A 12,970-nucleotide genomic window follows, 5' to 3' on the forward strand; every position below is an offset into this window, starting at 1 on the left:
CACCAGAATTTACCTTGTCCATCGCCACTGGTCTGCTTCACTTTTTCACTGGAATCAGACTGCGATTAACACTTTGTACCCGCTGCCTTGTGTTACAGAATGTCCCTGTAGCACAGGCACCTACAAAGATAGGGCTGTTTTTCAGAACTTTCTTTCTTTTTTTTTTGGCTGCACTCGCTGCAGGTGGAGGTTCCCAGGCCATCGATTCCAATCCCACCGCAACAGCAACCCCCGCCCCCCGCAGAGACAGCTTTGGATCCTCAACCCGCTGTGCCACAATGGGAATTCCAAGAACTCTTGATAAACACTTTCTGATTGCCTTTCTAAAGCCTTGTCTCCAGTCTGCGTTCCACGAATACCGTAGCATAACCATCATCTCCCCAACCCTGACCAGCACTGGGTGTAATCTTTATTACTCTCATCTCATCATCCATCACTATCTCTGCCAGTTTGCACGTGGGCTAATGAAGTCTCACCATTCGGGATTCACTTGTTCCGTGGCGCGTGCGGCTGAACTGCTTTGTGTTCATGCGATGCTGGAGCTTGGGCCTGACCGCGAGCCCCACGGCCAGGGGGCGCTGCAATTCCAAGTGCCCCCTCCCCGTCCAAGCCGGGCTGGGCTGGGCGGGACTGGGCTGGGCTGGGCTGGGCCGGGCAGCAGGTGGGCGGGGGTGGAGGCGCGGGCAGGAGCGCGGGCAGGGAGCAAAGGTTGCAGTCTTCCAGTACCGACCTCAGCCGGAGGGCGGGCGGCATCATGACGGTGGGAGCCAGGCTCCGGACCCAGGCGGCGAGCAGCCTCCCGCGCCGCGGGCCCCTCTTCCGGGCGCGAGGGCGGACCGAGCGGGACGAGGAGGCGGCCGCTATCCTGGAGCATCTGGAGAGCGGGGCCGAGGAGGAGGAGAGCGCGGGGCGCGCGCGGCTCCCGGGGACCCGGGGCGCGCGGAAGGTGCACCTGGCCGTCCTCCCCGAGCGCTACGAGCCGCTGGAGGAGCCAGCGCCCGGCGACAAGCCCAAGAAGAAGTACCGGCAGAAGCTGAAGAAGTACGGCAAGGTAGGCGTCCCGGGTGTCCACCGACCCGGGGGTCGGAAGCGCGCGGCGCCCCGGAGGGTGAGGTCGGGTCCCCGCGGTCTGACCGCCTCGGCCCCCCACGCCCACCCGCGAATGACGCGGGCAGGGAGGGAGAAGCTCAGCGGCGAGGAGCGGTCGAAACGACATGGGAAGTGTCCCCGCTCCCCGCTCACGAACCTTCCGGAGGGCTGCGTCCCGGCGGTTCTGGTCTCGGGGCGGGGGTCTCACCAGCCCTTGTGCGGTTGGTAGGACCGGAATCAAGGTCCGTGCTACACAAGCGGGGTATTGAAGGATCAGCGTGGATTGTAAACGGGGACCCAGTTGCAAGTAGGGAGTTGCTGCCCAGTTTATCTGTTTTCCGGCCGCAGTCTGCCCAGGATGTCCCACCAGCTGCGAATTGTTTAGGTTACTCCCCAAAAGATTCCCAAGGTGATCTCCGGGGCCTGGGAGCTCAAAAATCCATAAATACGCTCTTGATGAAACGACTTTCTCCCCGCCAGCCATCTGCGTAATGCGAACACACCGTCATTTGCAATGGGGGGGGGCGCTCGTGGGATGGGGGGCGGTTGTCTGGGACAAAGCCAGAGTGAGAGGAGCTCCTGCTGTGGCTCAGCAGATTAAGAACCTTACTAGTATCCATGAGGATGCAGGTTCCGTCCCTGGCCTGCCTCCGTGGGTTAAGAATCTGGCCTGTGCCAAGCTGTGGAGTAGGTCGCAGATGTGGTTGGGATCTGGATCTGGCCAGTGGCTGTGGTTGTGGTGTAGGCCGGCAGCTGCAGCTCTGATTGGACCCCTAGCCTGGGAACTTCCATATGCCTCAGGTGTGACCCTAAAAAAAAGAGAGAGAGAGAGAGAAGCCAGAGAGAGAGAGAGAGAACGAGAACAGGAATATGGGATAAAGTGGCAGTTTCGTTCTCAGAAATCAAAGCCCAGAGGCAGTTCCCACATGCTTCTGCCCTGGGACACTTGAAGCCACTGCTGCCCCTGGTCTCTGGGCTGGACAAGGCCACCTGAAGGAAAATCCCAGAGCTCATTCCATCCTGGCCAAAGGCCAGGGGCCCATCTGATACAATGTCCAGTTATCTGTGTCCTCTGCTGGACCTCTTATCTTACCTGAAACCAGCCCGGCTCCACACCTAGAAACTGAGGTTGAGCATCTTCTTTCAAGGTAGGTCAGTCGCTTTGGGAGCAGTGCACCAGCAGGCAGTGGCAAAATGTATTAATAAAAACGATACAGTTAGAACTCGCAGGCTTAGAGTCATGCTAGGACTAATCAGCCCTCTTCTTGATCCCAGCTGAGCGAGAAAAGTGCCATCATTTGCCTCTCAGCTGGGGAACCACAGCGTGGGCAGTGCAGCTCAGAGGCTGGCCGAACTGAAGTTGCTTTTTTGCATTCTCACTATGTACCAGGCATTGTGCAGAGGACTAGAGACACAGAAATGGATACGCTGCAGTCCTACCCTAGAGAGGGCCACAGCCCCCCAAGGAGATGCTGGCATGTGGGGCGCACTGCCAAGGGGCTTTGAGGGAAGAGCCTGGGTGGTTCATCTTCAGGGATGCAGTTGTCAGGGGAGTTTTCAAATCATTGATGACTTGGAGGAGTTCCCATTGTGGCTCAGGGGAAATGAGCCTGACTAGCCTCCGGGAGGATGAGGGCTTAATCCCTGGCCCCACTCAGTGGGCTCAGGATCCGGCGTTGCCGCAAGCTGTGGTGTAGGTCTCAGACATGGCTCAGATCTGTGCTGGCATTGCTGTGGCTGTGGTGTAGGCCCGCAGCTGCAGCTCCAATTCGACCCCTAGCCTGGGAACTTCCATATGCCACACCTGTGGTCCTAAAAAAAAAAAAAAAATGAAATGGAAACTGGGCACAGAAGGATGAGTCAAGGTTTCATAGGTTAATGATAAGGTACAAGTTCACACCCACTCATATTAGAGGGAAAAAACCCCATAAAATAGGAGTTGTCTTGTGGCGCAGCAGGTTAAGGGTCTGGTGTTATCACTACTGTGGCATGGGATTTATCCCTAGCTTGGGAATTTCCGAATGCCACGAGCTCGGCTAAAAAAAAACCCAAACAAACCAACAACAGAAAATGGCAAGTGTTGGCGAGGATGTGGAAAACTGGAATTCTTGTGATTTGCTGGTGGAAACGTAAAACAGTGCAGCTGCTGTGAGAACACCTGGGGACTTCCTCCAAGGATTAGGCATAGACCCACCATATGATCCAGCAAGTCCATTCTTAGGTACATACCCCTCAAAACCGAAAATAGGTACATATATGTATGCATGTTCACAGCAGCATTTTTATTCACAGCAGCTGAAGAGTGGAAACAACCCAGATCCTATTTCTTGATTGATAAATGGATAAACAACATATGGTCCATACATACGATGGAATATTATTTGGCCATGAAAAGGAATGAAATACATGCTATAATATAGACAGACCATGGTGCTAATTGATGCTAATTGAAAGAAGGCAGGCACACAAGGTCACACCTCATAGGTATGACTCCATTTATGTAAAATATTCGGGTAGATAAATCCAGAATCCAGACTGAAGGCAGATTGATGGTTACCAGAGAGGGAAGAAGAAATGCAGAGCGACTGCTTGATGCATGTGGGTTTGCCTGCGGGGAAGTCTGCTTAATAGTCCATAGTAACCTAGATGGGAAAAGAATCTGAACAAGAATGGGTGTGTGTGTGTATCTAACTGATGCGCTTTGCTGTACACCTGAAGCTAACATGACATTGTAAATCAACGATACGCCAATAACATTTAAAAATAAATATATAAAGGGGTTTGGCTTTTGTGAACTGTCCTAGGATAGGTCCCAGGATAGGCTCCCTCGCTGCTCTGGGGCCCCAAGCAGGGTCTACCCAGTGCTGCGCTGCTCCCGCCTCTGGCAGGAGGCTCTGGGCTTGGAAGGCTGGGTGCCTGGGACTCTTGGCCCTCAGCGGTCCCAGTTGATTTTTAAGAACTGATGCACTTGTTCAGATGGTGCATTAGTCGCTGTGAGAATGCTGTGTTCTGGACGCGTGTTTGCTGCGTGCTTAGTGGTTGCCGGGTGCCCTGTTGTGGGCACAACACATAGAATGTTCCCTCACCCTGAATCTTCTCAACGACCCTGGAAAGCAGTGGACTCCCATTGTGCGGGGAAGGAAACTGGAGTTTCAGGAAGTTAAGCTCTTTGTTCAAGGCCGCCCAGCTAAAGAGCAGCAGAGCTGGGAGTCAGGAGCCTCGCTGGCCCCTGCCTGTGCAGAAGCAGTAATGGTGGATGGAGCGAGGAGGGCAATGAGGAAACCAGACCCCAAAAGTTACCTTCAACAGGAGCTGGCCTTTCCCAGGCGCCTCCGAGAGCCACGGGGAGAGGCGTGGGTCAGGGAAGTTATTCAAGCTTGTTAGCTGGGGAGTTCCCGATGTGGTGCAGTGGGTTAAGGATCTGGCTTTGTCCCTGAGGCAGTGCAGGTTCCATCCCCAGCCAGGTGTGGTGGGTTTTAAGGGATCCGGGTTTGCCGCAGCTGTGGCAGAAGTGTAACTGCAGCTCGGATTCCATCCCTGGCCCTGGAACTTCCAAATGCCTTGGGTGTGGCTGAAGAAGAAAAAAATTGTTAATCAGGAAACTAGGAGGGAGTTGGAGAAGGAAAATACAGGGCGTGGAATAACTTTTGGCTCAAGGGGAAGAAGAATGATGTCATGTTCTAAGCAGGGGATTCCGACCGGGCACTGGAGCCAGACTGCCAGGTGCAAGCCAGCCTCCGCCCCTGCTGGCTGTGTGACCCTGGGCTGTGCTGGCCTGTCTCTGCCTCAGTTCCCTCATCCGTCGTGGGGGTGGTTCTAGGGCTGTGGTCCAGAATGAGCGACTCCGTCCAGGCAGAGAGCCGCAGGGAGGTCTGAGAACTCAGCCGGCATGTGGCGGCTTCTGTAACTCGTTGGCCCTTAACTAAGGAAGGGACAGGCCCCAAAGGAAGGTTTCTTCTCTGATCAGTTTTTAAACGAGCTCTGAGTCGGGGAAAAACAAAATCAGTGTCTGGAGTGGACCACCTGCGTCAGCTTTGTGCCTAGATCCTGACCATACTTCACACCTGAAGACTCAAAGACTTGATTTTATTCTCTGGGGAATGGGACTTTTCTCCCCAGAGCCGCACCCGTGGCATATGGAGGTTCCCAGGCTGGGGGTCCAGTCAGAGCTGCAGCTGCTGGCCAATGACACAGCAACGTCGGATCCAAGCCATGTCTGCGACCTACACCGTGGCTCATGGCAAGGCTGGATCCTTAACCCACTGAGCGAGGCCAGGGATTGAACCCACATCCTCGTGTATGCTATGTTGGTTCTTAACCTGCTGAGCTGCAATGGGAACTCCCAGAAAGGGATCTCTTGGAGCCGGTTCCCTTTTTGAGACTGGAGGGGGCAGTGAAACCCTGACATCTTTGGGGTTCCTTGAATACTGGGGACCCTCCAGAAAAGCCTCACTCCCTGGATTGGTTTCCCGGTGACAGATTAGCTCAGATGGAGTGATTTAGGACAACACAGCTTTATTCTTCTGCGGTTCTGGAGTCCAGAAATCTGACATTGGCCCCCCTGAGCTGCAGTGGGACAGGCGCGTTCCTTCTGGTGGCTCCAGGGAATAACCCTTGCTCTTCCCAGCTCCCTCCTCTGTCTTCAAGGCCGATGGCATCACCTCTGCAGGGCTCTTGCTGTCTGTCGGTCACTGCTTCTCTTCTCTGACTCCTCATGCAGCCCGTTTATAAGGACAGTAGTCCTTGTTTGCATCCTTATAAAGATAAAAGAATCCTTAGAGTGATGGGGCCGCCCTGGGTAATGCTTGATAACTCCCCGTTTCAAGATCCTTCATTAAATCATGTCTGCAGAGTCCCTTTTGCCACAGAAGACAACACGGTCACAAATGCTGAGGATCAGGACATGAGCCTCTTGTGGGGAAGGGGTTGTTCAACCTCCCACACGGTCCCCTGGTGCCCCTCCCCGCCCCCAAGGTTATTTGGGTTGAAAGCGCTGTTTGGATCCAAGATTCAAAAGCCGCTCCCTCTGGTGACCCTGAAAAGGTCACTGAGATCTTACGCTTCTTGGCACCACATTCCTAAGTGTGGGTCCTGACTGCGTTCTAGCTAACGAGCTATTTGAGTACCTTTTTTTTTTTTTCTCAGCTGCAAAGATGAAGTGACAAGCAGTTTTTTTAAAATAGCAGGCTGGGGAAAAAGGTTGTGCAAATACACAAAATGTCAGATTTAAGGCAGGCCGCCCGTGATCCCAGGGCACTGCTCATGACAGATGCTCTTGACCGTGACACTTGCTCCCAAGAACAGTTGTTCTTGTTATTTCAAACAGGTAAGTAAAATTCTCCCACTGAATCTTTTTTTTTTTTTTTTCCTTTTTTAGGGCTGCACCCATGGTGTGTGGAACTCCTTCCCAGGGTAGGAGCTGAATCAGAGCCGCAGCTGCCAGCCTACACCCCAGCCACAGCAATGCAGCATTTGAGCCATGCTCCAGACAACACCACATCCCCCACCTACTGAACAGACCCAGGGATTGAACCCGCATCCTCATGAGTGTAGTGGGGTTTGTTTCCGCTGAGCCACAACAGGAACTCCCGAGGCACTGTTCTAATTGCATTCCTTACATAAACCCATTTTTTTAATCCTCTTCACCCAATGAGGTGGTTACTAAATATTCCCATTTCATAGGTGAGGTCACGGAGACCAAGGAAACTTAACAGATTGGGCTGGACTTTAAACCCAGGCCACCAGCCATCAACTGCAAGGTTACATACTGCCTTCATTAAAGACGGGAGCTGTTAAGGACACAGGCCTTGAGATGAGATCTCTTTGGGGTTGAACTGCAGCTCTGCCTCTTACCAGCTGTGTGATCTTGGAGGCATGTAACACCCTTTCTGTGGAAGCCTGATAGCCCACGGCCCCTAGGAACAGACCGGGAGCCAACCAAGTTAGGTGTATCTGCTTGTCCCTGCAAGGGAGAGTGTTTGCCAGAGGATGTGAGGTCTCACAGGATGGCAGAGAGAAGAGAGTTGAGGCTCTGCATCTGAGCCGAAGATATAAACTTGGGATTTATCAGCCTGTGAGAAATACTTAACGTCATCCGAAATGGTGAGACCACCCCTGGAGAGATTATAGGTCAAAGTATTTTTTAAAAATAAAATGTAGAGAACGGGGCTGAAGAACTCAGCTTTTTAAAGTTTGGTGGAAGGGATAATTCCATAAAGAAAGTGGAGGAGGGCCAGAGAAAAGAATGAAATAATGCCACTGGCGACAAGGGTGGATCTAGAGCCGATCATGCCAAGTGAAGGCAGAGAAAGACACGCAGATGATACCACTTCTGTGTGGAATCTAAAAAAGATACAGGAATTCCCTGTTAGTTTCGTGGGTTAAGGATCTGGTGGTGTCACTGCTATGGCTTGGGTCACGGCTGTGGTTCAGGTTGCTGCTGTGGGGCAGATTTGATGCCTGGCCCCAGAATTTTTGTATGCCCTGGGCGTGGCCAGATAAAAAAGATACAAAAGAATTTATTTACAAACAGAAATAAACTCACAGGCATGGAAGACAAACGTTCTGTTACCAAAGAGGAAAGAGGGGGGGGAGATAAATTAGGAGTTTGGGATTAACAGATACAAACTGTATATAAAATAGATAAACAGCAAGGGCCCATGCTATAATGGAAAGCATCTGAAAAAGAATACATATAGGAGTTCCTGTTGTGGCTTAGTGGGTTAAGAACCCGACTAGTATCCATGAGGATGTGGGTTCAATCCCCGGCCTTGCCCAGTGGGTCAAGGATCTGGTGTTGCCACGAGCTGCCGTGTAGGTCGCAGATGGGGCTCCGATCTGCTGTGACTGTGGTGTAAGCTGGTGGCTACAGCTCCACTTCAGCCCCCTAGCCTGAAACCCTCCATATGCCACAGGCGCAGCCTTAAAAAGAATGGATATATGTACAAGTAAAACCGAATCACTTTGCTGTACACCTGGAAACATTCTAGATCAACTATAATTCAATAAAAGTATTTTTTAAAACAAGCTGCGGAGGGGCTGCATGTGAGGTAAAGGAAACCAAGACACTCTAGAGTCAAAGTGGCCGAGTGGTTGTTTTCTGAAGTCTGTCCAGAGTCGCTGCGAGGTCGGGCAAGACAGAGACGTACTCGTACTCGTTGGCGCAGGCACCCTGGCAGTGGCAGACGACTGTGACCAAGTGGTCCTAGGGGGCCCAGGGTGTAGCCGGAAGGAAGAGGCAGGGAGGAAGTGGAGGCCGTGTGTGCGGACGGCTGGACGGCTCGTTCCGCTGGTTTGGCCTGAAGGAAGTGGAGACCTGGGGTAGGACCCAGAGAAGGGCGTGGAATCGTGTGTGTGCGCGTGCGTGCGTGCATGCAGGAGAATGGCTCAGTGGGGAGGCTGATGATGCTGGGGAAGAGAAAGCCCAGGGCGAGGGGAGGGAGAGTACCAACTGCAAGTGACAAGCCTTGCAGGAAGAGGGCCATCTTGTCCTCTGGCACCGCAGCCAGGTGGGAGGAGAAGCCAGGGCAGGTGTAGACGGTGATGGGGGATCCCTAACAACCTCTGAGTCTTTGAGGGAGAGATGCAGTGGGATCATCTATTGAGGGTACAGGCACTGTGTGCGTGTGTGCATTCGGGGCAGGAAGGCTTGCGGAGAAAGGAAAAGACAGGAAATAGGATCTGGCAGACAGACAGGCAGCCTGACCGGCAGAGTGGCCTGGCCAGGCCTGGGAGAGAGGGACGGGCAGCCTGGCCCAGGCTGGCTTGGCCGGGCGGTGCTGGGGGTCCAAGCGAGGTTTGTGATGGTAAGCAGAGATCGCGAAGTGGTTCTTAAAGTCGGGAAAGTCGGAGGGGGGAGAGACAAGGTGTCCGATGATGTCAGGGTCACCTACGTGGATGTCGACGTCTTGGGGAAGGATGACAGAAGTTGGGGAAGGGGAGGGGCCGCAGTGCATCCGCCCGTGGATGGTGGCGTTCACTTCTTCGCTGCCGCTCCTCCCGCACCCGCTGGAGGCCCTCGGTCCAGCACCAGGCCTGCAAGAGAAGGAGGAGGACGAGTGAAAGACCCGCCTCTTACCCTCAAGGAGCAGAGGACTGTGTTGGGAACGGGAGACTTGCGTGGATGCAGCAGCTGAAGAGCGGCGACTTTAAAGACACGAAACTTGAAACTCGGGTCAGACAGGAGTTGGCCTGGAGGCAGAGGGCGGCCGGGGAGGGGGAGGGGGGCTTTCAGATCAGGTGAATGAAAGAAAACCCAACCCAGCCTTCAGCACATCCAGCAGTCACATAGCTGAAACAGAGTAGAGAGGGCTTTGGTTTAAAAAATGCAGGCATTCCCATCGTGGCTCAGTGAAAACGAATCTGACTAGCATCCATGAGGATGCAGGTTCAAACCCTGGCCTCTCTCAGTGGGTTAAGGGTCTGGCATTGCTGTGAGCTGTGGTGTAGGTTGCAGACAAAGCTTGGATCCTGTGTTTCTGTGGCTGTGGTGTAGGCTGGCAGCTGCAGCTCCAATTCAACCAGAGAAACCTCCATATGCTGCAAGTGTGGCCCTAAAAAAAATAAAAAATAAATTGAAAAAACAGAACAGCTGGTTTGGTTTCAGAACCAGCAGCTTCACTGCTGTTTCTAAGAAGATCTCTGCACTTTCTAGAAACATGGCGGGGGGGCTGGAAAACCCTCATCAAGGTGCCCGATGTGTGTTCTGCGCCCCTGCATGTTCTTATGATGGGAGGTGGGTTGGGGGGGTCCCAGAGCTGCGGGAAAATGCTGATGTGCTGAACTTCCCTGGGAAAGGGAGGCCGAGAGAGTCTCATGTATGTCCCCCTTGTGCATGAAAGATCACAGAGCTGCCTAACCCTTTGCTTTTCTCTTCTGTCCCCCACACAGAACGTCGGGAAGGTTCTCTCCAAAGGATGTCGCTACGTTGTCGTGGGCCTGCAAGGATTCGCTGCAGCCTACTCTGCTCCCTTCGGAGTCGCCACCAGCGTGGTGTCCTTTGTCCGCTAGCGGAGACGCCGTGTGAGTGATCGGCAGCCCCCCCGTTCTGGGAACAGCGTGAACCCAGGAGCATTTCAGACTTGAACCCACAAAATACTTGGAAGAAAAAACAAAACGTCTTGGTTGAGTCGGATGAGTGGTCTGAACACGTCACCCGCGCCCATCTGCTGAGCTGTCCACGTCTCCTCTCGGACACGGGTGGCCCCGATGGACAATCCCGCAGAGAATTAGGCTGAAGTCAGGTTTGGGATGAGAATCGGTTTGCTAAAACCCGAGCCTCCCCTGAAGGTGGCGGTGGGGCGGTGGGGGGGGGGGGTCGCACGGGGGCAAGCACCGGCCAGAAGCCAGCACACTGGGGGGGTAGCTGAGTGGTCGTTAGGGATGGGGGATGGGGCGGATCTTGATCTGGAGCGAGTGGGCTTGATTTCCTCTATTCTGGAAAGCTCGAAGGCTGACAGGGCTCTCGGCTCTTGGCTGCCCGGCTTCTAAGGGCACCAAAGGGACCGTTTGTTTCTGAAGTCACTCCCACACCCATCTCCTTCCTGCACTCCTCTGCCACCAGGAGTTTAATTACAGGCTGGAGAAGAAGGAAGGAAGAAACATCTCTTTGAAGGCAACGATGCTTTGAAACCGGGACTGGCGATGAGTCATGACTGTTGAAAGTAGATGAAGGCTTGTCCTTTTCCTCCCCTTTTTCTCTGACATGAACGTGGAGGTAGCGATGAGGGGGAGGAGGGTTGGCAAGTTCAAGGGCAGGTGGTTTGAGGGAGGGAGTGCTCCCGAAGACGGCTGTGTCCAGTCCCGCCCAGGCCGCCCCAGCCACGTGGCAGGGGCCGGCTGAGGTCGTGGGCCTCCTGCCTTGGCTGCCCGGTACCATCCACGCCCTCCTCCTCGACACCAGCACCAAGGATGCTCTGCCTTGGGAAGCAGGGAGATGCCACACCCAGAAGTGAAAGCGGATGACTTAGAGAAGGAGCCGGAAAGTAGGAGACAGGTGCAGAGGGAGCAGAAGAAGGATGCTGAACGGGAGAAGAGGAAGCACAGGAGCCGGGGCCGGGTTATCAGCGCTGGAACATCTCAGGCTCTGGGCAGGGCCAGGGGAGGCTGGGTGGGCAGAGGTGCCGCCATGCTGGTGCTCCCAGACCTCCTGAGGCCTGTGAGCTCACGCTGGCTGCCTCTGCCACATCCTTTCCCTCTTCTGTGCTGCCCGGCTAGACATCTCTCAGCTGGATCTGAAGCTGGGCTGGGCAAGGGTCTGTGCCGTTGGACTGCTGGACAAGGAGGTGCCTGCTGAACCTCCACGGCAGGGCCCTGTTCTGACATGGTTTCCAGAATATCCAGAAGCCCAAAAGAGTCACTGAGGACTAGATTGCGGGATCCATGGCAACGGCTGTTTGTTCTCCTGGTGAGAGTTGCCGGACCAGGCACAGGTGGCCTCAGTGCTCACGCTTCACCCATCAGGCCCCACCAGGTGGCTCCCAGAAGTGGAGAAGAGGGAAAGACAGACAGACGGACGGACGGAAAGAGGAACGAGTGGAGGAGAATGTTGTAGCTGTGAAGCTAGACGCAGCGTCGTGTTTTGGAGGTTCACGCTGAAGGGGAACTTGGATCCAAGTCCTGCATCGAGAATGTGTGTGAGGAACACGAGAACAGGAATGGCCTTGTGTTAGCGCAAATGCTGCAAGTGCACATTTTTGTACACGTAGCATAATCAGAGCTTGCCTGGTTGCGTGGAGCAAAGGGGAGATGGCGGTGGAAGGAAAAGCAAAGCCTCCCAGCTGAGTGGGAAAGAGAATCAGACCTGTGTGGCCTCAGGTGACAGGAAAGATGGGCGGCAGGGAGGAGTCTGGGGCGTTCAGAGGATGCCTTCCTGGTGGCCTGGCGTCGAGTCTGTGACTGGGAGGGACGAGAGCGGCTGAGGTTCATCTGAGGGAGCCCCCCACCCACAGCCCCACAAATTAGAGACACTATGAGACCCAACATGTTTGGCCCTGAGGTTTTGAATTCTGGTTGAGAATTAACCTAGAGATTTCCAAAGCCTGAACTCGCAGGGATTGTCCGGGAGCCACAGTCCTGTCCCAGCAGGTGAGCTGTCACTCCCCGGATGGGACACCCGTGCCTCAAATTTCCTCTTTGCCTTTTCTCTCCCTTCCATTTTTGAAACTATTTATCAGTGTCCACACCCTACTCAAAACGGAGCTTTTCCTTTTTTGTGCTTGACCAAGAGGCTTCTTTCATGGGCTTTTCTCGCCCTATTATGTAAATAAAAGCTCTGATTTGTCTAATGTTTCTGCGCCTGAAGAGTCTTTCTCCTTCTCGCATGGAGGGGGACGCCTCCCTAGGGCCCCAGGAGGAGCCCAGTGCTGTTCCCCAAGACCGGGGGTGGGGGTAGGGGACAGGGATCCTGACTCACTGGGGATTCTGCTTCAGTATTAAAGAGAGGTTTCTCCAAAAGGGAGGTTTCTCCAGAAGCCTTGCAGAGCAGGCGGCCGTGTGCCAGAGCCTCGGCTCAGGTGTTGGTTAAAAAGAAACAGTTCCAGAACCTCTGATTTGGATTTAGAGAGTCTAGTGCAGGCCAGGGATCTGCATTTTCCGCAGCAGTCTAGGAGGTTCTGAAGCTGTTGCTTTGCTGAGCTGGGAGACACTGGCCCTCTGGGGTTGCTGCAAGTTGCACTGGCCAGTGGGCTCCAAGGAGGGAGCCTGGGGTCAGCTAGCTGCCAGCCCCTGACCCAGGCACACCTGGCATGCCCATGCCCTGAGAAAAAGGCCTTGGCAAAGGAGATGGACAGGAGAGGAAGCTTCTGGCAGCTGTCAAGTTTTCCGTCCAGGCAGGGTCTGGGCCTTGGGTGTCACCAACCTTTCAGCTTCGGACAGAGCAGGT

At 54.1% G+C, this 12,970-nt stretch overlaps 1 protein-coding gene across 1 annotated transcript; it reads left to right on the top strand.

The window, feature by feature from the left end:
- Positions 1 to 713: 713 nt before the first annotated feature.
- Positions 714 to 12,374, top strand: C10H1orf115 (chromosome 10 C1orf115 homolog). Its single transcript, XM_003130507.5, has 2 exons — positions 714 to 1,051; positions 9,979 to 12,374. Exons 1-2 carry the CDS (start codon positions 755 to 757, stop codon positions 10,096 to 10,098), a joined length of 417 nt encoding a protein of 138 aa, XP_003130555.2. The 5' UTR covers positions 714 to 754; the 3' UTR covers positions 10,099 to 12,374.
- Positions 12,375 to 12,970: the final 596 nt, after the last annotated feature.

Source organism: Sus scrofa, chromosome 10, assembly GCF_054392235.1.
Source record: "Sus scrofa isolate SSC_HxYL_T2T_F1_AM1 chromosome 10, Sscrofa_HxYL_maternal_Yorkshire_Landrace_v2.0, whole genome shotgun sequence".
Taxonomy (NCBI): Eukaryota; Metazoa; Chordata; class Mammalia; order Artiodactyla; family Suidae; genus Sus; species Sus scrofa.

Bases quoted from the DNA above. Each gene is read 5' to 3' on its own strand.
- C10H1orf115 (XM_003130507.5), top strand. From the start codon at position 755: ATGACGGTGGGAGCCAGGCTCCGGACCCAGGCGGCGAGCAGCCTCCCG. The intron at 1,052-9,978 runs GTAGGCGTCCCG...TCCCCCACACAG, and splicing joins AGCTGAAGAAGTACGGCAAG to AACGTCGGGAAGGTTCTCTC.